We start from the raw sequence: 20,355 nt of genomic DNA, 5'->3' as shown, positions 1-20,355 counted from the left end.
CTCCACTCTGTGTCCTCCCCTTCTCCTGGGCATCTCCTGCCCCTCCGCTCTGTGTCCTCCCCTTCTCCTGGGCATCTCCTGCCCCTCCGCTCTGTGTCCTCCCCTTCTCCTGGGCATCTCCTGCCCCTCCGCTCTGTGTCCTCCCCTTCTCCTGGGCATCTCCTGCCCCTCCGCTCTGTGTCCTCCCCTTCTCCTGGGCATCTCCTGCCCCTCCGCTCTGTGTCCTCGCCTTCTCCTGGGCATCTCCTGCCCCTCCGCTCTGTGTCCTCGCCTTGTCCTGGGTATCTCCTGCTCCTCCGCTCTGTGTCCTCCCCTTCTCCTGCCCCTCCGCTCTGTGTCCTCCCCTTCTCCTGGGCATCTCCTGCTCCTCCGCTCTGTGTCCTCCCCTTCTCCTGGGCATCTCCTGCCCCTCCGCTCTGTGTCCTCCCCTTCTCCTGGGCATCTCCTGCCCCTCCGCTCTGTATCCTCCCCTTCTCCTGGGCATCTCCTGCCCCTCCGCTCTGTGTCCTCCCCTTCTCCTGGGCATCTCCTGCCCCTCCGCTCTGTGTCCTCCCCTTCTCCTGGGCATCTCCTGCCCCTCCGCTCTGTGTCCTCGCCTTCTCCTGGGCATCTCCTGCCCCTCCGCTCTATGTCCTCCCCTTCTCCTGGGCATCTCCTGCCCCTCCGCTCTGTGTCCTCCCCTTCTCCTGGGCATCTCCTGCTCCTCCGCTCTGTGTCCTCCCCTTCTCCTGGGCATCTCCTGCCCCTCCGCTCTGTGTCCTCCCCTTCTCCTGGGCATCTCCTGCCCCTCCGCTCTGTGTCCTCCCCTTCTCCTGGGCATCTCCTGCCCCTCCGCTCTGTGTCCTCGCCCTCTCCTGCCCCTCCGCTCTGTGTCCTCCCCTTCTCCTGGGCATCTCCTGCCCCTCCGCTCTGTGTCCTCCCCTTCTCCTGGGCATCTCCTGCCCCTCCGCTCTGTGTCCTCCCCTTCTCCTGGGCATCTCCTGCCCCTCCGCTCTGTGTCCTCCCCTTCTCCTGGGCATCTCCTGCCCCTCCGCTCTGTGTCCTCCCCTTCTCCTGGGCATCTCCTGCCCCTCCGCTCTGTGTCCTCGCCTTGTCCTGGGTATCTCCTGCTCCTCCGCTCTGTGTCCTCCCCTTCTCCTGCCCCTCCGCTCTGTGTCCTCCCCTTCTCCTGGGCATCTCCTGCTCCTCCGCTCTGTGTCCTCCCCTTCTCCTGGGCATCTCCTGCCCCTCCGCTCTGTGTCCTCCCCTTCTCCTGGGCATCTCCTGCCCCTCCGCTCTGTGTCCTCCCCTTCTCCTGGGCATCTCCTGCTCCTCCGCTCTGTGTCCTCCCCTTCTCCTGGGCATCTCCTGCCCCTCCGCTCTGTGTCCTCGCCCTCTCCTGCCCCTCCGCTCTGTGTCCTCCCCTTCTCCTGCCCCTCCGCTCTGTGTCCTCCCCTTCTCCTGGGTATCTCCTGCCCCTCCGCTCTGTGTCCTCCCCTTCTCCTGGGCATCTCCTGCCCCTCCGCTCTGTGTCCTCCCCTTCTCCTGGGCATCTCCTGCCCCTCCGCTCTGTGTCCTCCCCTTCTCCTGGGCATCTCCTGCCCCTCCGCTCTGTGTCCTCCCCTTCTCCTGGGCATCTCCTGCCCCTCCGCTCTGTGTCCTCCCCTTCTCCTGGGCATCTCCTGCCCCTCCGCTCTGTGTCCTCGCCTTCTCCTGGGCATCTCCTGCCCCTCCGCTCTGTGTCCTCGCCTTGTCCTGGGTATCTCCTGCTCCTCCGCTCTGTGTCCTCCCCTTCTCCTGCCCCTCCGCTCTGTGTCCTCCCCTTCTCCTGGGCATCTCCTGCTCCTCCGCTCTGTGTCCTCCCCTTCTCCTGGGCATCTCCTGCCCCTCCGCTCTGTGTCCTCCCCTTCTCCTGGGCATCTCCTGCCCCTCCGCTCTGTATCCTCCCCTTCTCCTGGGCATCTCCTGCCCCTCCGCTCTGTGTCCTCCCCTTCTCCTGGGCATCTCCTGCCCCTCCGCTCTGTGTCCTCCCCTTCTCCTGGGCATCTCCTGCCCCTCCGCTCTGTGTCCTCGCCTTCTCCTGGGCATCTCCTGCCCCTCCGCTCTATGTCCTCCCCTTCTCCTGGGCATCTCCTGCCCCTCCGCTCTGTGTCCTCCCCTTCTCCTGGGCATCTCCTGCTCCTCCGCTCTGTGTCCTCCCCTTCTCCTGGGCATCTCCTGCCCCTCCGCTCTGTGTCCTCCCCTTCTCCTGGGCATCTCCTGCCCCTCCGCTCTGTGTCCTCCCCTTCTCCTGGGCATCTCCTGCCCCTCCGCTCTGTGTCCTCGCCCTCTCCTGCCCCTCCGCTCTGTGTCCTCCCCTTCTCCTGGGCATCTCCTGCCCCTCCGCTCTGTGTCCTCCCCTTCTCCTGGGCATCTCCTGCCCCTCCGCTCTGTGTCCTCCCCTTCTCCTGGGCATCTCCTGCCCCTCCGCTCTGTGTCCTCCCCTTCTCCTGGGCATCTCCTGCCCCTCCGCTCTGTGTCCTCCCCTTCTCCTGGGCATCTCCTGCCCCTCCGCTCTGTGTCCTCGCCTTGTCCTGGGTATCTCCTGCTCCTCCGCTCTGTGTCCTCCCCTTCTCCTGCCCCTCCGCTCTGTGTCCTCCCCTTCTCCTGGGCATCTCCTGCTCCTCCGCTCTGTGTCCTCCCCTTCTCCTGGGCATCTCCTGCCCCTCCGCTCTGTGTCCTCCCCTTCTCCTGGGCATCTCCTGCCCCTCCGCTCTGTGTCCTCCCCTTCTCCTGGGCATCTCCTGCTCCTCCGCTCTGTGTCCTCCCCTTCTCCTGGGCATCTCCTGCCCCTCCGCTCTGTGTCCTCGCCCTCTCCTGCCCCTCCGCTCTGTGTCCTCCCCTTCTCCTGCCCCTCCGCTCTGTGTCCTCCCCTTCTCCTGGGTATCTCCTGCCCCTCCGCTCTGTGTCCTCCCCTTCTCCTGGGCATCTCCTGCCCCTCCGCTCTGTGTCCTCCCCTTCTCCTGGGCATCTCCTGCCCCTCTGCTCTGTGTCCTCCCCTTCTCCTGGGCATCTCCTGCCCCTCCGCTCTGTGTCCTCCCCTTCTCCTGCCCCTCCGCTCTGTGTCCTCCCCTTCTCCTGCCCCTCCGCTCTGTGTCCTCCCCTTCTCCTGCCCCTCCGCTCTGTGTCCTCCCCTTCTCCTGGGTATCTCCTGCTCCTCCGCTCTGTGTCCTCCCCTTCTCCTGGGCATCTCCTGCTCCTCCGCTCTGTGTCCTCCCCTTCTCCTGGGCATCTCCTGCCCCTCCGCTCTGTGTCCTCCCCTTCTCCTGGGCATCTCCTGCCCCTCCGCTCTGTGTCCTCCCCTTCTCCTGGGCATCTCCTGCCCCTCCGCTCTGTGTCCTCCCCTTCTCCTGGGCATCTCCTGCTCCTCCGCTCTGTGTCCTCCCCATCTCCTGCCCTTCCGCTCTGTGTCCTCCCCTTCTCCTGGGCATCTCCTGCCCCTCCGCTCTGTGTCCTCCCCTTCTCCTGGGCATCTCCTGCCCCTCCGCTCTGTGTCCTCCCCTTCTCCTGGGCATCTCCTGCCCCTCCGCTCTGTGTCCTCGCCCTCTCCTGCCCCTCCGCTCTGTGTCCTCGCCCTCTCCTGCCCCTCCGCTCTGTGTCCTCGCCCTCTCCTGCCCCTCCGCTCTGTGTCCTCGCCCTCTCCTGCCCCTCCGCTCTGTGTCCTCGCCTTCTCCTGGGCATCTCCTGCCCCTCCGCTCTGTGTCCTCGCCTTCTCCTGGGCATCTCCTGCCCCTCCGCTCTGTGTCCTCCCCTTCTCCTGGGCATCTCCTGCCCCTCCGCTCTGTGTCCTCCCCTTCTCCTGGGCATCTCCTGCCCCTCCGCTCTGTGTCCTCCCCTTCTCCTGGGCATCTCCTGCCCCTCCGCTCTGTGTCCTCCCCTTCTCCTGCCCCTCCGCTCTGTGTCCTCCCCTTCTCCTGGGCATCTCCTGCCCCTCCGCTCTGTGTCCTCCCCTTCTCCTGGGCATCTCCTGCTCCTCCGCTCTGTGTCCTCCCCTTCTCCTGGGCATCTCCTGCCCCTCCGCTCTGTGTCCTCCCCTTCTCCTCCGCTCTGTGTCCTCCCCTTCTCCTGGGCATCTCCTGCCCCTCCGCTCTGTGTCCTCCCCTTCTCCTGGGCATCTCCTGCCCCTCCGCTCTGTGTCCTCGCCCTCTCCTGCCCCTCCGCTCTGTGTCCTCCCCTTCTCCTGCCCCTCCGCTCTGTGTCCTCCCCTTCTCCTGGGCATCTCCTGCTCCTCCGCTCTGTGTCCTCCCCTTCTCCTGGGCATCTCCTGCCCCTCCGCTCTGTGTCCTCCCCTTCTCCTGGGTATCTCCTGCCCCTCCGCTCTGTGTCCTCCCCTTCTCCTGGGCATCTCCTGCCCCTCCGCTCTGTGTCCTCCCCTTCTCCTGGGCATCTCCTGCCCCTCCGCTCTGTGTCCTCCCCTTCTCCTGGGCATCTCCTGCCCCTCCGCTCTGTGTCCTCGCCTTCTCCTGGGCATCTCCTGCCCCTCCGCTCTGTGTCCTCCCCTTCTCCTGGGCATCTCCTGCCCCTCCGCTCTGTGTCCTCCCCTTCTCCTGGACATCTCCTGCCCCTCCGCTCTGTGTCCTCCCCTTCTCCTGGGCATCTCCTGCCCCTCCGCTCTGTGTCCTCGCCCTCTCCTGCCCCTCCGCTCTGTGTCCTCCCCTTCTCCTGGGTATCTCCTGCTCCTCCGCTCTGTGTCCTCCCCTTCTCCTGGACATCTCCTGCCCCTCCGCTCTGTGTCCTCCCCTTCTCCTGGGCATCTCCTGCCCCTCCGCTCTGTGTCCTCCCCTTCTCCTGGGTATCTCCTGCCCCTCCGCTCTGTGTCCTCCCCTTCTCCTGGGCATCTCCTGCCCCTCCGCTCTGTGTCCTCCCCTTCTCCTGGGCATCTCCTGCCCCTCCGCTCTGTGTCCTCCCCTTCTCCTGGGCATCTCCTGCCCCTCCGCTCTGTGTCCTCGCCTTCTCCTGGGCATCTCCTGCCCCTCCGCTCTGTGTCCTCGCCTTCTCCTGGGCATCTCCTGCCCCTCCGCTCTGTGTCCTCGCCTTCTCCTGGGCATCTCCTGCCCCTCCGCTCTGTGTCCTCCCCTTCTCCTGGGCATCTCCTGCCCCTCCGCTCTGTGTCCTCCCCTTCTCCTGGGCATCTCCTGCCCCTCCGCTCTGTGTCCTCCCCTTCTCCTGGGCATCTCCTGCCCCTCCGCTCTGTGTCCTCCCCTTCTCCTGGGCATCTCCTGCTCCTCCGCTCTGTGTCCTCCCCTTCTCCTGGGCATCTCCTGCCCCTCCGCTCTGTGTCCTCCCCTTCTCCTGGGCATCTCCTGCCCCTCCGCTCTGTGTCCTCCCCTTCTCCTGGGCATCTCCTGCCCCTCCGCTCTGTGTCCTCGCCTTCTCCTGGGCATCTCCTGCCCCTCCGCTCTGTGTCCTCCCCTTCTCCTGCCCCTCCGCTCTGTGTCCTCCCCTTCTCCTGCCCCTCCGCTCTGTGTCCTCCCCTTCTCCTGGACATCTCCTGCCCCTCCGCTCTGTGTCCTCCCCTTCTCCTGGGCATCTCCTGCCCCTCCGCTCTGTGTCCTCCCCTTCTCCTGGGCATCTCCTGCTCCTCCGCTCTGTGTCCTCGCCCTCTCCTGGGCATCTCCTGCCCCTCCGCTCTGTGTCCTCGCCTTCTCCTGGGCATCTCCTGCCCCTCCGCTCTGTGTCCTCGCCTTGTCCTGGGTATCTCCTGCTCCTCCGCTCTGTGTCCTCCCCTTCTCCTGCCCCTCCGCTCTGTGTCCTCCCCTTCTCCTGGGCATCTCCTGCCCCTCCGCTCTGTGTCCTCCCCTTCTCCTGGGCATCTCCTGCTCCTCCGCTCTGTGTCCTCCCCTTCTCCTGGGCATCTCCTGCCCCTCCGCTCTGTATCCTCCCCTTCTCCTGGGCATCTCCTGCCCCTCCGCTCTGTGTCCTCCCCTTCTCCTGGGCATCTCCTGCCCCTCCGCTCTGTGTCCTGGGCATCTCCTGCCCCTCCGCTCTGTGTCCTCCCCTTCTCCTGGGCATCTCCTGCCCCTCCGCTCTGTGTCCTCCCGTTCTCCTGCCCCTCCGCTCTGTGTCCTCCCCTTCTCCTGGGCATCTCCTGCCCCTCCGCTCTGTGTCCTCCCCTTCTCCTGGGCATCTCCTGCCCCTCCGCTCTGTGTCCTCCCCTTCTCCTGGGCATCTCCTGCCCCTCCGCTCTGTGTCCTCCCCTTCTCCTGGGCATCTCCTGCCCCTCCGCTCTGTGTCCTCGCCTTCTCCTGGGCATCTCCTGCCCCTCCGCTCTGTGTCCTCGCCTTCTCCTGGGCATCTCCTGCCCCTCCGCTCTGTGTCCTCGCCTTGTCCTGGGTATCTCCTGCTCCTCCGCTCTGTGTCCTCCCCTTCTCCTGCCCCTCCGCTCTGTGTCCTCCCCTTCTCCTGGGCATCTCCTGCTCCTCCGCTCTGTGTCCTCCCCTTCTCCTGGGCATCTCCTGCCCCTCCGCTCTGTGTCCTCCCCTTCTCCTGGGCATCTCCTGCCCCTCCGCTCTGTATCCTCCCCTTCTCCTGGGCATCTCCTGCCCCTCCGCTCTGTGTCCTCCCCTTCTCCTGGGCATCTCCTGCCCCTCCGCTCTGTGTCCTGGGCATCTCCTGCCCCTCCGCTCTGTGTCCTCCCCTTCTCCTGGGCATCTCCTGCCCCTTCGCTCTGTGTCCTCCCCTTCTCCTGGGTATCTCCTGCTCCTCCGCTCTGTGTCCTCCCCTTCTCCTGGGCATCTCCTGCTCCTCCGCTCTGTGTCCTCCCCTTCTCCTGGGCATCTCCTGCCCCTCCGCTCTGTGTCCTCCCCTTCTCCTGGGTATCTCCTGCCCCTCCGCTCTGTGTCCTCCCCTTCTCCTGGGCATCTCCTGCTCCTCCGCTCTGTGTCCTCCCCTTCTCCTGGGCATCTCCTGCCCCTCCGCTCTGTGTCCTCCCCTTCTCCTGGGCATCTCCTGCCCCTCCGCTCTGTGTCCTCGCCTTCTCCTGGGCATCTCCTGCCCCTCCGCTCTGTGTCCTCCCCTTCTCCTGGACATCTCCTGCCCCTCCGCTCTGTGTCCTCCCCTTCTCCTGGGCATCTCCTGCCCCTCCGCTCTGTGTCCTCGCCTTCTCCTGGGCATCTCCTGCCCCTCCGCTCTGTGTCCTCGCCTTCTCCTGGGCATCTCCTGCCCCTCCGCTCTGTGTCCTCGCCTTCTCCTGGGCATCTCCTGCCCCTCCGCTCTGTGTCCTCCCCTTCTCCTGGGCATCTCCTGCCCCTCCGCTCTGTGTCCTCCCCTTCTCCTGGGCATCTCCTGCCCCTCCGCTCTGTGTCCTGGGCATCTCCTGCCCCTCCGCTCTGTGTCCTCGCCCTCTCCTGCCCCTCCGCTCTGTGTCCTCCCCTTCTCCTGCCCCTCCGCTCTGTGTCCTCCCCTTCTCCTGGGCATCTCCTGCCCCTCCGCTCTGTGTCCTCCCCTTCTCCTGGGCATCTCCTGCCCCTCTGCTCTGTGTCCTCCCCTTCTCCTGGGCATCTCCTGCCCCTCCGCTCTGTGTCCTCCCCTTCTCCTGCCCCTCCGCTCTGTGTCCTCCCCTTCTCCTGGGCATCTCCTGCCCCTCCGCTCTGTGTCCTCCCCTTCTCCTGGACATCTCCTGCCCCTCCGCTCTGTGTCCTCCCCTTCTCCTGGGCATCTCCTGCCCCTCCGCTCTGTGTCCTCCCCTTCTCCTGCCCCTCCGCTCTGTGTCCTCGCCTTGTCCTGGGTATCTCCTGCTCCTCCGCTCTGTGTCCTCCCCTTCTCCTGGGCATCTCCTGCCCCTCCGCTCTGTGTCCTCCCCTTCTCCTGGGCATCTCCTGCCCCTCCGCTCTGTGTCCTCCCCTTCTCCTGGGCATCTCCTGCCCCTCCGCTCTGTGTCCTCCCCTTCTCCTGGGCATCTCCTGCCCCTCCGCTCTGTGTCCTCCCCTTCTCCTGGGCATCTCCTGCCCCTCCGCTCTGTGTCCTCCCCTTCTCCTGGGCATCTCCTGCCCCTCCGCTCTGTGTCCTCGCCCTCTCCTGCCCCTCCGCTCTGTGTCCTCCCCTTCTCCTGCCCCTCCGCTCTGTGTCCTCCCCTTCTCCTGGGTATCTCCTGCCCCTCCGCTCTGTGTCCTCCCCTTCTCCTGGGCATCTCCTGCCCCTCCGCTCTGTGTCCTCCCCTTCTCCTGGGCATCTCCTGCCCCTCCGCTCTGTGTCCTCCCCTTCTCCTGGGCATCTCCTGCCCCTCCGCTCTGTGTCCTCCCCTTCTCCTGGGCATCTCCTGCCCCTCCGCTCTGTGTCCTCCCCTTCTCCTGGGCATCTCCTGCCCCTCCGCTCTGTGTCCTCCCCTTCTCCTGGGCATCTCCTGCCCCTCCGCTCTGTGTCCTCGCCCTCTCCTGCCCCTCCGCTCTGTGTCCTCGCCCTCTCCTGCCCCTCCGCTCTGTGTCCTCGCCCTCTCCTGCCCCTCCGCTCTGTGTCCTCGCCTTCTCCTGGGCATCTCCTGCCCCTCCGCTCTGTGTCCTCCCCTTCTCCTGGGCATCTCCTGCCCCTCCGCTCTGTGTCCTCCCCTTCTCCTGGGCATCTCCTGCCCCTCCGCTCTGTGTCCTCCCCTTCTCCTGGGCATCTCCTGCCCCTCCGCTCTGTGTCCTCCCCTTCTCCTGGGCATCTCCTGCTCCTCCGCTCTGTGTCCTCCCCTTCTCCTGGGCATCTCCTGCTTCTCCGCTCTGTGTCCTCCCCTTCTCCTGGGCATCTCCTGCTTCTCCGCTCTGTGTCCTCCCCTTCTCCTGGGCATCTCCTGCTCCTCCGCTCTGTGTCCTCCCCTTCTCCTGGGCATCTCCTGCCCCTCCGCTCTGTGTCCTCCCCTTCTCCTGGGCATCTCCTGCCCCTCCGCTCTGTGTCCTCGCCCTCTCCTGGGCATCTCCTGCCCCTCCGCTCTGTGTCCTCCCCTTCTCCTGGGCATCTCCTGCCCCTCCGCTCTGTGTCCTCCCCTTCTCCTGGGCATCTCCTGCCCCTCCGCTCTGTGTCCTCCCCTTCTCCTGGGCATCTCCTGCCCCTCCGCTCTGTGTCCTCCCCTTCTCCTGCCCCTCCGCTCTGTGTCCTCGCCCTCTCCTGGGCATCTCCTGCTCCTCCGCTCTGTGTCCTCCCCATCTCCTGCCCCTCCGCTCTGTGTCCTCCCCTTCTCCTGGACATCTCCTGCCCCTCCGCTCTGTGTCCTCCCCTTCTCCTGCCCCTCCGCTCTGTGTCCTCGCCCTCTCCTGGGCATCTCCTGCTCCTCCGCTCTGTGTCCTCCCCATCTCCTGCCCCTCCGCTCTGTGTCCTCCCCTTCTCCTGGGCATCTCCTGCCCCTCCGCTCTGTGTCCTCCCCTTCTCCTGGGCATCTCCTGCCCCTCCGCTCTGTGTCCTCCCCTTCTCCTGGGCATCTCCTGCCCCTCCGCTCTGTGTCCTCCCCTTCTCCTGGGCATCTCCTGCCCCTCCGCTCTGTGTCCTCCCCTTCTCCTGCCCCTCCGCTCTGTGTCCTCGCCCTCTCCTGGGCATCTCCTGCTCCTCCGCTCTGTGTCCTCCCCATCTCCTGCCCCTCCGCTCTGTGTCCTCCCCTTCTCCTGGACATCTCCTGCCCCTCCGCTCTGTGTCCTCCCCTTCTCCTGCCCCTCCGCTCTGTGTCCTCGCCCTCTCCTGGGCATCTCCTGCTCCTCCGCTCTGTGTCCTCCCCATCTCCTGCCCCTCCGCTCTGTGTCCTCCCCTTCTCCTGGACATCTCCTGCCCCTCCGCTCTGTGTCCTCCCCTTCTCCTGGGCATCTCCTGCTCCTCCGCTCTGTGTCCTCCCCATCTCCTGCCCCTCCGCTCTGTGTCCTCCCCTTCTCCTGGGCATCTCCTGGCCCTCCGCTCTGTGTCCTCCCCTTCTCCTGGGCATCTCCTGCTCCTCCGCTCTGTGTCCTCCCCTTCTCCTGGGCATCTCCTGCCCCTCCGCTCTGTGTCCTCCCCTTCTCCTCCGCTCTGTGTCCTCCCCTTCTCCTGGGCATCTCCTGCCCCTCCGCTCTGTGTCCTCCCCTTCTCCTGGGCATCTCCTGCTCCTCCGCTCTGTGTCCTCCCCTTCTCCTGGGCATCTCCTGCCCCTCCGCTCTGTGCCCTCCCCTTCTCCTGGGCATCTCCTGCTCCTCCGCTCTGTGTCCTCCCCTTCTCCTGGGCATCTCCTGCCCCTCCGCTCTGTATCCTCCCCTTCTCCTGGGCATCTCCTGCCCCTCCGCTCTGTATCCTCCCCTTCTCCTGGGCATCTCCTGCCCCTCCGCTCTGTGTCCTCCCCTTCTCCTGGGCATCTCCTGCCCCTCCGCTCTGTGTCCTCCCCTTCTCCTGGGCATCTCCTGCTCCTCCGCTCTGTGTCCTCCCCTTCTCCTGCCCCTCCGCTCTGTGTCCTCGCCCTCTCCTGGGCATCTCCTGCTCCTCCGCTCTGTGTCCTCCCCATCTCCTGCCCCTCCGCTCTGTGTCCTCCCCTTCTCCTGGACATCTCCTGCCCCTCCGCTCTGTGTCCTCCCCTTCTCCTGGGCATCTCCTGCTCCTCCGCTCTGTGTCCTCCCCATCTCCTGCCCCTCCGCTCTGTGTCCTCCCCTTCTCCTGGGCATCTCCTGCCCCTCCGCTCTGTGTCCTCCCCTTCTCCTGGGCATCTCCTGCTCCTCCGCTCTGTGTCCTCCCCTTCTCCTGGGCATCTCCTGCCCCTCCGCTCTGTGTCCTCCCCTTCTCCTGGGCATCTCCTGCCCCTCTGCTCTGTGTCCTCCCCTTCTCCTGGGCATCTCCTGCTCCTCCGCTCTGTGTCCTCCCCTTCTCCTGGGCATCTCCTGCCCCTCCGCTCTGTGCCCTCCCCTTCTCCTGGGCATCTCCTGCTCCTCCGCTCTGTGTCCTCCCCTTCTCCTGGGCATCTCCTGCCCCTCCGCTCTGTATCCTCCCCTTCTCCTGGGCATCTCCTGCCCCTCCGCTCTGTATCCTCCCCTTCTCCTGGGCATCTCCTGCCCCTCCGCTCTGTGTCCTCCCCTTCTCCTGGGCATCTCCTGCCCCTCCGCTCTGTGTCCTCCCCTTCTCCTGGGCATCTCCTGCCCCTCCGCTCTGTGTCCTCCCCTTCTCCTGGGCATCTCCTGCTCCTCCGCTCTGTGTCCTCCCCTTCTCCTGGGCATCTCCTGCCCCTCCGCTCTGTGTCCTCCCCTTCTCCTGGGCATCTCCTGCCCCTCCGCTCTGTGTCCTCCCCTTCTCCTGGGCATCTCCTGCCCCTCCGCTCTGTGTCCTCCCCTTCTCCTGGGCATCTCCTGCTCCTCCGCTCTGTGTCCTCCCCTTCTCCTGGGCATCTCCTGCTCCTCCGCTCTGTGTCCTCGCCTTCTCCTGGGCATCTCCTGCCCCTCCGCTCTGTGTCCTCCCCATCTCCTGCCCCTCCGCTCTGTGTCCTCCCCTTCTCCTGGGCATCTCCTGCCCCTCCGCTCTGTGTCCTCGCCCTCTCCTGCCCCTCCGCTCTGTGTCCTCGCCCTCTCCTGCCCCTCCGCTCTGTGTCCTCGCCCTCTCCTGCCCCTCCGCTCTGTGTCCTCGCCCTCTCCTGCCCCTCCGCTCTGTGTCCTCCCCTTCTCCTGGGCATCTCCTGCCCCTCCGCTCTGTGTCCTCCCCTTCTCCTGGGCATCTCCTGCCCCTCCGCTCTGTGTCCTCCCCTTCTCCTGGGCATCTCCTGCCCCTCCGCTCTGTGTCCTCCCCTTCTCCTGGGCATCTCCTGCTCCTCCGCTCTGTGTCCTCCCCTTCTCCTGGGCATCTCCTGCTTCTCCGCTCTGTGTCCTCCCCTTCTCCTGGGCATCTCCTGCTCCTCCGCTCTGTGTCCTCCCCTTCTCCTGGGCATCTCCTGCCCCTCCGCTCTGTGTCCTCCCCTTCTCCTGGGCATCTCCTGCCCCTCCGCTCTGTGTCCTCGCCCTCTCCTGGGCATCTCCTGCCCCTCCGCTCTGTGTCCTCCCCTTCTCCTGGGCATCTCCTGCCCCTCCGCTCTGTGTCCTCCCCTTCTCCTGGGCATCTCCTGCCCCTCCGCTCTGTGTCCTCCCCTTCTCCTGGGCATCTCCTGCCCCTCCGCTCTGTGTCCTCCCCTTCTCCTGCCCCTCCGCTCTGTGTCCTCGCCCTCTCCTGGGCATCTCCTGCTCCTCCGCTCTGTGTCCTCCCCATCTCCTGCCCCTCCGCTCTGTGTCCTCCCCTTCTCCTGGACATCTCCTGCCCCTCCGCTCTGTGTCCTCCCCTTCTCCTGCCCCTCCGCTCTGTGTCCTCGCCCTCTCCTGGGCATCTCCTGCTCCTCCGCTCTGTGTCCTCCCCATCTCCTGCCCCTCCGCTCTGTGTCCTCCCCTTCTCCTGGGCATCTCCTGCCCCTCCGCTCTGTGTCCTCCCCTTCTCCTGGGCATCTCCTGCCCCTCCGCTCTGTGTCCTCCCCTTCTCCTGGGCATCTCCTGCCCCTCCGCTCTGTGTCCTCCCCTTCTCCTGGGCATCTCCTGCCCCTCCGCTCTGTGTCCTCCCCTTCTCCTGCCCCTCCGCTCTGTGTCCTCGCCCTCTCCTGGGCATCTCCTGCTCCTCCGCTCTGTGTCCTCCCCATCTCCTGCCCCTCCGCTCTGTGTCCTCCCCTTCTCCTGGACATCTCCTGCCCCTCCGCTCTGTGTCCTCCCCTTCTCCTGCCCCTCCGCTCTGTGTCCTCGCCCTCTCCTGGGCATCTCCTGCTCCTCCGCTCTGTGTCCTCCCCATCTCCTGCCCCTCCGCTCTGTGTCCTCCCCTTCTCCTGGACATCTCCTGCCCCTCCGCTCTGTGTCCTCCCCTTCTCCTGGGCATCTCCTGCTCCTCCGCTCTGTGTCCTCCCCATCTCCTGCCCCTCCGCTCTGTGTCCTCCCCTTCTCCTGGGCATCTCCTGCCCCTCCGCTCTGTGTCCTCCCCTTCTCCTGGGCATCTCCTGCTCCTCCGCTCTGTGTCCTCCCCTTCTCCTGGGCATCTCCTGCCCCTCCGCTCTGTGTCCTCCCCTTCTCCTCCGCTCTGTGTCCTCCCCTTCTCCTGGGCATCTCCTGCCCCTCCGCTCTGTGTCCTCCCCTTCTCCTGGGCATCTCCTGCTCCTCCGCTCTGTGTCCTCCCCTTCTCCTGGGCATCTCCTGCCCCTCCGCTCTGTGCCCTCCCCTTCTCCTGGGCATCTCCTGCTCCTCCGCTCTGTGTCCTCCCCTTCTCCTGGGCATCTCCTGCCCCTCCGCTCTGTATCCTCCCCTTCTCCTGGGCATCTCCTGCCCCTCCGCTCTGTATCCTCCCCTTCTCCTGGGCATCTCCTGCCCCTCCGCTCTGTGTCCTCCCCTTCTCCTGGGCATCTCCTGCCCCTCCGCTCTGTGTCCTCCCCTTCTCCTGGGCATCTCCTGCTCCTCCGCTCTGTGTCCTCCCCTTCTCCTGCCCCTCCGCTCTGTGTCCTCGCCCTCTCCTGGGCATCTCCTGCTCCTCCGCTCTGTGTCCTCCCCATCTCCTGCCCCTCCGCTCTGTGTCCTCCCCTTCTCCTGGACATCTCCTGCCCCTCCGCTCTGTGTCCTCCCCTTCTCCTGGGCATCTCCTGCTCCTCCGCTCTGTGTCCTCCCCATCTCCTGCCCCTCCGCTCTGTGTCCTCCCCTTCTCCTGGGCATCTCCTGCCCCTCCGCTCTGTGTCCTCCCCTTCTCCTGGGCATCTCCTGCTCCTCCGCTCTGTGTCCTCCCCTTCTCCTGGGCATCTCCTGCCCCTCCGCTCTGTGTCCTCCCCTTCTCCTCCGCTCTGTGTCCTCCCCTTCTCCTGGGCATCTCCTGCCCCTCCGCTCTGTGTCCTCCCCTTCTCCTGGGCATCTCCTGCTCCTCCGCTCTGTGTCCTCCCCTTCTCCTGGGCATCTCCTGCCCCTCCGCTCTGTGCCCTCCCCTTCTCCTGGGCATCTCCTGCTCCTCCGCTCTGTGTCCTCCCCTTCTCCTGGGCATCTCCTGCCCCTCCGCTCTGTATCCTCCCCTTCTCCTGGGCATCTCCTGCCCCTCCGCTCTGTGTCCTCCCCTTCTCCTGGGCATCTCCTGCCCCTCCGCTCTGTGTCCTCCCCTTCTCCTGGGCATCTCCTGCCCCTCCGCTCTGTGTCCTCCCCTTCTCCTGGGCATCTCCTGCTCCTCCGCTCTGTGTCCTCCCCTTCTCCTGGGCATCTCCTGCCCCTCCGCTCTGTGTCCTCCCCTTCTCCTGGGCATCTCCTGCCCCTCCGCTCTGTGTCCTCCCCTTCTCCTGGGCATCTCCTGCCCCTCCGCTCTGTGTCCTCCCCTTCTCCTGGGCATCTCCTGCTCCTCCGCTCTGTGTCCTCCCCTTCTCCTGGGCATCTCCTGCTCCTCCGCTCTGTGTCCTCGCCTTCTCCTGGGCATCTCCTGCCCCTCCGCTCTGTGTCCTCCCCATCTCCTGCCCCTCCGCTCTGTGTCCTCCCCTTCTCCTGGGCATCTCCTGCCCCTCCGCTCTGTGTCCTCCCCTTCTCCTGCAGGGGGGAGGCTGAGCCGATCGGTCATGGATGGATACAAGAAATCCAGCTTCCAGGCGGAAAATAGCGAAATCTTTAAAACTTCTGTTTAATTAAACTCGTTATAAACCTCCCATTGGCAGCAGAGGAAGAAGGGCTGAAGGGTTTCGTAAGTCCTTAACCTGTGTGTGAAGGTACAAGACACGTTACATGCGCCATCGAAGCAGGGGGAATCCCCCCGGTAGATGCACGGAGACCCCCGGAGAAAGGGATAGAAGTCGCAGGAGGGTCCCGGATGGACACACAGGTCATTCCCACCACAATAACCTCATCCCCTGTGACCGGTGTATATCCCATGGGCAGCACAAAGCGTAGGATGGAAACCACTGGAGACACGTGGAGCTTATCCAGGGGACACCTCTGACACCCGCTTTTCCTTCCTAGGACGAGAGGCGATTGGGTCGATGCATTAGATGTCCCTGTGGTGGGAATGTCTTGTGTGTCCATCCAGGACCCTCCTGCGACGCCCGGAGCTTCATCACTTCTGTCCCTTCTCCGGGGGTCTCTGCGCATCTACTGGGGGGATTCTCGCTGCTTCTATGGCCCTTCTTCCTCGGCTGCCAATGGGAGGTTTATAAGGAGATGAATTAAACAGAAGTTTTAAAGATTTTGCTATTTTCCGCCTGGTTCCTAGATTTTCCTTTTTATTTATTTTTTTTTATTTTATTAAAGTGTTTTTTCATTTTTGAACCTAGTAAAAGGCAGGAGGTGCATACAATAGACAGGACCCCCTCCCTCGGCTGTGCTGCAGAGCGACATGCCGGGTTCTCCTCTTATACCCTGAGGTCAGGTGTATGTGCCCCCGGGGATTGGTGACCTCTGGAGCGCCCCCTGTGCTGTGTGCTGGATATTCACCTCTCTCCATTATCCTCTTACAGACAGCAGGATCTGTACCGCATCTTGAAGGCTTACACGGTGTACCGGCCCGAGGAGGGCTACTGCCAGGCCCAGGCTCCGGTGGCAGCGGTGCTGCTCATGCACATGCCGGCCGAGGTAAGAGCACCGATGTGTGCCCCCCAAACCAGGGACTAGTGACTGCGGGGGCCCCGGCTGGAGGACCCTCCTATGTCTCACAGCTGATGAAAAATAGAAACTGCTAATGTCTGAAGTCATCTATAGAGAAGTGATGTACAATAGTTTCCCCTAAAACTCTTCCTCCTCCAGTCCCTTCCCTTCCTTGGTTGAACTTGATGGATGTCTATTTCATCCTGATAAGCTGTATACCGTATATACTCGAGTAAAAGCCGAGGGTGGGAAATGCATTGGTCACAGCCAGTATATAGCCTGCAGCTTCTGCCCCCCCAGTATATAGCCTGCAGCTCCTGCAGCCCCTGCCCCAGTATATGGCCTGCTGGCCCCTGCCCCCCCAGTACATGGCCTGCTGGCCCCTGCCCCCCCAGTACATGGCCTGCTGGCCCCTGCCCCCCCAGTATATGACCGGCCGGCCCCCTGTCACGACAGTATATGGCCTGCCCCAGTTTGCCCAATGCATTAAAAATGGAAGTCAATACTCGCCTTTCCGACGCCTCCCGCAGGTCTTCTCTTTTTCGGCACACAAGCTGTGTGTATAGGCAGAGTTTGGGTTTTTCAGTACATTTTTTGTGCTGAAAAATTCTGCTTATACTCGAGTAGATACGGAAAGTGTTGGAGCCCTGATCAGACATTGTCGGTATCGGGCGTTTGTTTGCCTCCTGCACAGCTGTCTGTCTTACTGAACGTCTCTGATTGTGTCCTCCTACAGCAAGCGTTCTGGTGCCTGGTCCAGATCTGTGACAAGTACCTTCCTGGCTATTACAGCGCCGGCCTGGTGAGTTGATGACCCTTCACTCTCGCCCTCCCTGTTCCTTCTCTCCTGCCGGTCTCTTTCCTCATCCCTGTCCTGCTCTTCCTGCAGGAAGCCATACAGCTGGACGGAGAGATCTTCTTTGCTCTGCTGCGCAGGGTTTGCCCCATGGCCTACCGACACCTGAAGAAGTTTAAGATTGATCCCATTCTGTATATGACAGAGTGGTTCATGTGCATCTTCTCCCGGACGTTACCCTGGGCCTCGGTGCTGCGTGTGTGGGACATGTTCTTCTGTGAAGGTCTGACACAGTACTGGGGGTCAGTGTGTAAGCTGTAATGGTAATGTACAAGTTACTGATCCCTCTGTGTGCAGGAGTGAAGATTATATTCCGTGTGGGGCTGGTGTTACTGCGGCACACGCTGGGCTCGGTGGATAAGCTGCGGAGCTGTCAGGGGATGTACGAGACGATGGAGAAGCTGCGCAGCCTCCCGGTGCACTGTATGCAGGAGGATGTCCTTCTCCCCGAGGTGAGTGTCCTTCTACATCTCGGGGCAGGTTATATCCCAGGTAGGTCCTCACTGTCTTCCCTCTTCTCACAGGTGAGCTCCCTTCCTGTCACCGACGCTTTAATAGAGAGAGAGAGTAACACTCAGCTACGAAAATGGCGGGAGAATCGAGGGGAGTTACAGTACCGGCCATCACGACGCCTCCATGGAGCCCGACAGATTCATGAAGAGAAGCTGCGCCTCAATCCCACCCTCAGCGGCAGCCGGCTCAGCCTGTCCAGCCTCCGGCGGCCCTCGCCACCCACCACGCCGGTGCTCACTCTCCAACCAGAATCTGTAGTGGTGTCTGAAGGACTCAGGCCTGCACTGCCATCCCCCACCTCCAACAAAGCTCCTCTAGGACCACCCCGAGAGACAACCAAGAAGGGCAAGGACAAGCAAAGGGAGCAGGAGAAAAAGAGGGAGAAGGAAGAGCGTGAGCGAATAAGGAAGAGAGAGAAGGAGGAGCGAGAAGAGCGCGAGCGCGAGCGAGAAAAGAGGAGTGAGAAGGAGGAGCGAGAAGAGCGCGAGCGAGAAAAGAGGAGGGAGAAGGAGGAGCGAGAGGAGCGCAGGAAGGAGAAGGAGCGCGAGAAGCTTAAAGAGAAGGAGGAGAAGCGAATGCAGAAAGAGAGAGAGAAGACAGAGGCCAAGCAGAAGAAGGAGAGGAAGTTCTCCTTCAGACGCAAAGAATCTTCTCCTGCAGCAGATTCCCCGCAGAACAGCCGCCCGGGGGCCGCTGATGGCGCTGCAGCTCATGACACCTACTTCTGAGGGAGTCTTATGGACTGGGACATCTCATCCGTGCTCATGTGGCTGGACACGAGGGAAATCCTTCACCATCATAGGAAACCTTTCAACTGGAAACGCTTCATCCCAAGGCCCTTCCCCTGTGCCTGGACACGAGAGGCAGCGGCTCCTCTGACCTGTTATTCCGTTCTTCCTCATATCCTTCATCCTCTCGGCACCTGCCTGGTAGCGGTGTGTACAGGCACCAGTGGCGCCCCCGTGGCGGTGCCTTGTGGACATTTGTTGCACTCCATGTTAAATGAATGGAAGGTTCTTGTTTACAAGTGTTGAAGGGATTGCACTTACCGCAGGGCCCCCTCCTCGGTGCATGAGCCCTCACATTTCACTTTTATTTGTATATATTTTGATTCCGTTGCTTTTTAAGTGATTGTTCTGTCCTTGTACAGACTCTGCTAACTATCGCAGCTAACGACACAATGTGCTCTGCAGAACATGGGACCGCAAGGACCTGGGACTCGTGTACATACATGTATATTTATCTGTCTGTAAGGTGATACGTGACTTGTGTTGAGAGGCCGACCCTGGATCGCATTCACAGCATATCCTCCGCTCCAACTATGTGCTAACCACTGCCCCAGCTCTATCTCAAACTCTCAATAATGAGCCCCCTCCTGGCTTCACCCCCTCTGTGCAGCACCCCCCTATAATGATCTGTCTGTCTGTGCAGCACCCCCCTATAATGATCTGTCTGTCTGTGCAGCACCCCCCTATAATGATCTGTCTGTCTGTGCAGCACCCCCCTATAATGATCTGTCTGTCTGTGCAGCACCCCCCTATAATGATCTGTCTGTCTGTGCTGCACCCCCTATAATGATCTGTCTGTCTGTGCTGCGCCCCTGTCTGTGCTGCGCCCCTATAATGATCTGTCTGTCTGTGCTGCACCCCCTATAATGATCCCCTGTCTGTCTGTGCTGCACCCCCTATAATGAGCCCCTGTCTGTGCTGCGCCCCTGTCTGTGCTGCGCCCCTATAATGATCCCCCGTCTGTCTGTGCTGCCCCTTCCCTATAATGAGCCGCTGTCTGTGCTGCGCCCCTGTCTGTGCTGCGCCCCTATAATGAGCCCCCTTCTGTCTGTGCTGCGCCCCTATCTGTGCTGCACCCCTATAATGAGCCCCTGTCTGTCTGTGCTGCGCCCCTACAATGAGCCCCTGTCTGTGCTGCGCCCCCTATAATGAGCCCCTGTCTGTGCTGCGCCCCCTATAATGAGCCCCTGTCTGTCTGTGCTGCGCCCCTACAATGAGCCCCTGTCTGTGCTGCGCCCCCTATAATGAGCCCCTGTCTGTGCTGCGCCCCCTATAATGAGCCCCTGTCTGTGCTGCGCCCCTATAATGAGCCCCTGTCTGTGCTGCGCCCCTATAATGAGCCCCTGTCTATCTGTGCTGCCCCTCCCCTATAATCAGCCCCCGCCTGTGCTGTGTACTTACTTGGCGTGGCTCGGCCTCTGGGTCCTCGATGTTCTGCACGATACATTTCATTATCTGCCTCCTGCACTGAAGATTAAACTGGATGATATTTAATAATGTGGGGGGGACATTACATCATTCTACAAGTCACCCCTGAGCCGTGTGTCATGTGTGCGCTGCCCTCGTGTGGGGCTCTGTATCCCCATGTCTGAGCTTCTCTCAGAATAACCACCACTAGTCCGGCAACGCGAGAAATACTCAAGCAACGCCGGTGTCATCCGTGTGGCGGCTGGTTTTGCGGATCAGTTGCCTGGTAACACAATGATGTGACACGTGGCTCCAGCATTTCCCGGATCTGCATAAATGGATGACATACGGCCAACACCAGGAGCGCTCAATCTATAAACATCCTGCAGACGCACTGACCCCCAAAAAGGACAAGAGGCGAAGTTTGTGGCCTGTGCAGGTGCCTTTCCACTCCCCGGTGTCCGGAAATACTGGAGATGAAAATGAGAGAACACAAGGTCCAGGTCATTGTATCCCGACACAAGGAAGAGATCAGGATCTTCTCTGATTCCATAGATTGTAAATACTCTAAAACTCAGAATAAAAATGTAAATGAGATAATTGATTAGGATTAGAGATCAGATCCTGCAGATAATGGAGGAAATTATCCCCAATAATCTACACTCACCGGCCACTTTATTAGGTACACCTGTCCAACTGCTCGTTAACACTTAATTTCTAATCAGCCAATCACATGGCGGCAGTGCATTTAGGCATGTAGACATGGTCAAGACAATCTCCTGCAGTTCTCCCGAGCATCAGTATGGGGAAGAAAGGTGATTTGTGGCCTTTGAACGTGGCATGGTTGTTGGTGCCAGAAGGGCTGGTCTGAGTATTTCAGAAACTGCTGATCTACTGGGATTTTCAAGCACAACCATCTCTAGGGTTTACAGAGAATGGTCCGAAAAAGAAAAACCATCCAGTGAGCGGCAGTTCTGTGGGCGGAAATGCCTTGTTGATGCTAGAGGTCAGAGGAGAATGGGCAGACTGGTTCGAGCTGATAGAAAGGCAACAGTGACTCAAATCGCCACCCGTTACAACCAAGGTAGGCACAAGAGCATCTCTGAACGCACAGTACGTCCAACTCTGAGGCAGATGGGCTACAGCAGCAGAAGACCACACCGGGTGCCACTCCTTTCAGCTAAGAACAGGAAACTGAGGCTACAATTTGCACAAGCTCATGGAAATTGGACAGTAGAAGATTGGAAAAACGTTGCCT

At 62.4% G+C, this 20,355-nt stretch overlaps 1 protein-coding gene across 2 annotated transcripts in view; it reads left to right on the top strand.

Annotated features, from left to right (window-relative positions):
• The window catches only part of LOC140109542 (uncharacterized), a 33,211-nt gene extending 13,091 nt beyond the window's left edge, over positions 1-20,120 (top strand). The window contains exons 6-10 of one of the 2 annotated variants that reach the window (XM_072132070.1): positions 15,407-15,521; positions 16,270-16,335; positions 16,423-16,612; positions 16,687-16,841; positions 16,914-20,120. In XM_072132070.1, coding sequence (XP_071988171.1) covers positions 15,407-15,521; positions 16,270-16,335; positions 16,423-16,612; positions 16,687-16,841; positions 16,914-17,630 — 1,243 coding nt within the window. In that variant the 3' untranslated portion in view covers positions 17,631-20,120. The remainder of the gene's footprint in view (positions 1-15,406; positions 15,522-16,269; positions 16,336-16,422; positions 16,613-16,686; positions 16,842-16,913) is intronic. The other variant, XM_072132069.1, reaches the window with a different exon arrangement.
• The last annotated feature ends 235 nt before the right edge of the window (positions 20,121-20,355 follow it).

Source organism: Engystomops pustulosus, unplaced genomic scaffold (genome assembly GCF_040894005.1).
Source record: "Engystomops pustulosus unplaced genomic scaffold, aEngPut4.maternal MAT_SCAFFOLD_215, whole genome shotgun sequence".
In the NCBI taxonomy this organism is placed as follows: domain Eukaryota; kingdom Metazoa; phylum Chordata; class Amphibia; order Anura; family Leptodactylidae; genus Engystomops; species Engystomops pustulosus.
This window is presented reverse-complemented; position numbering and strand designations above follow the sequence as displayed.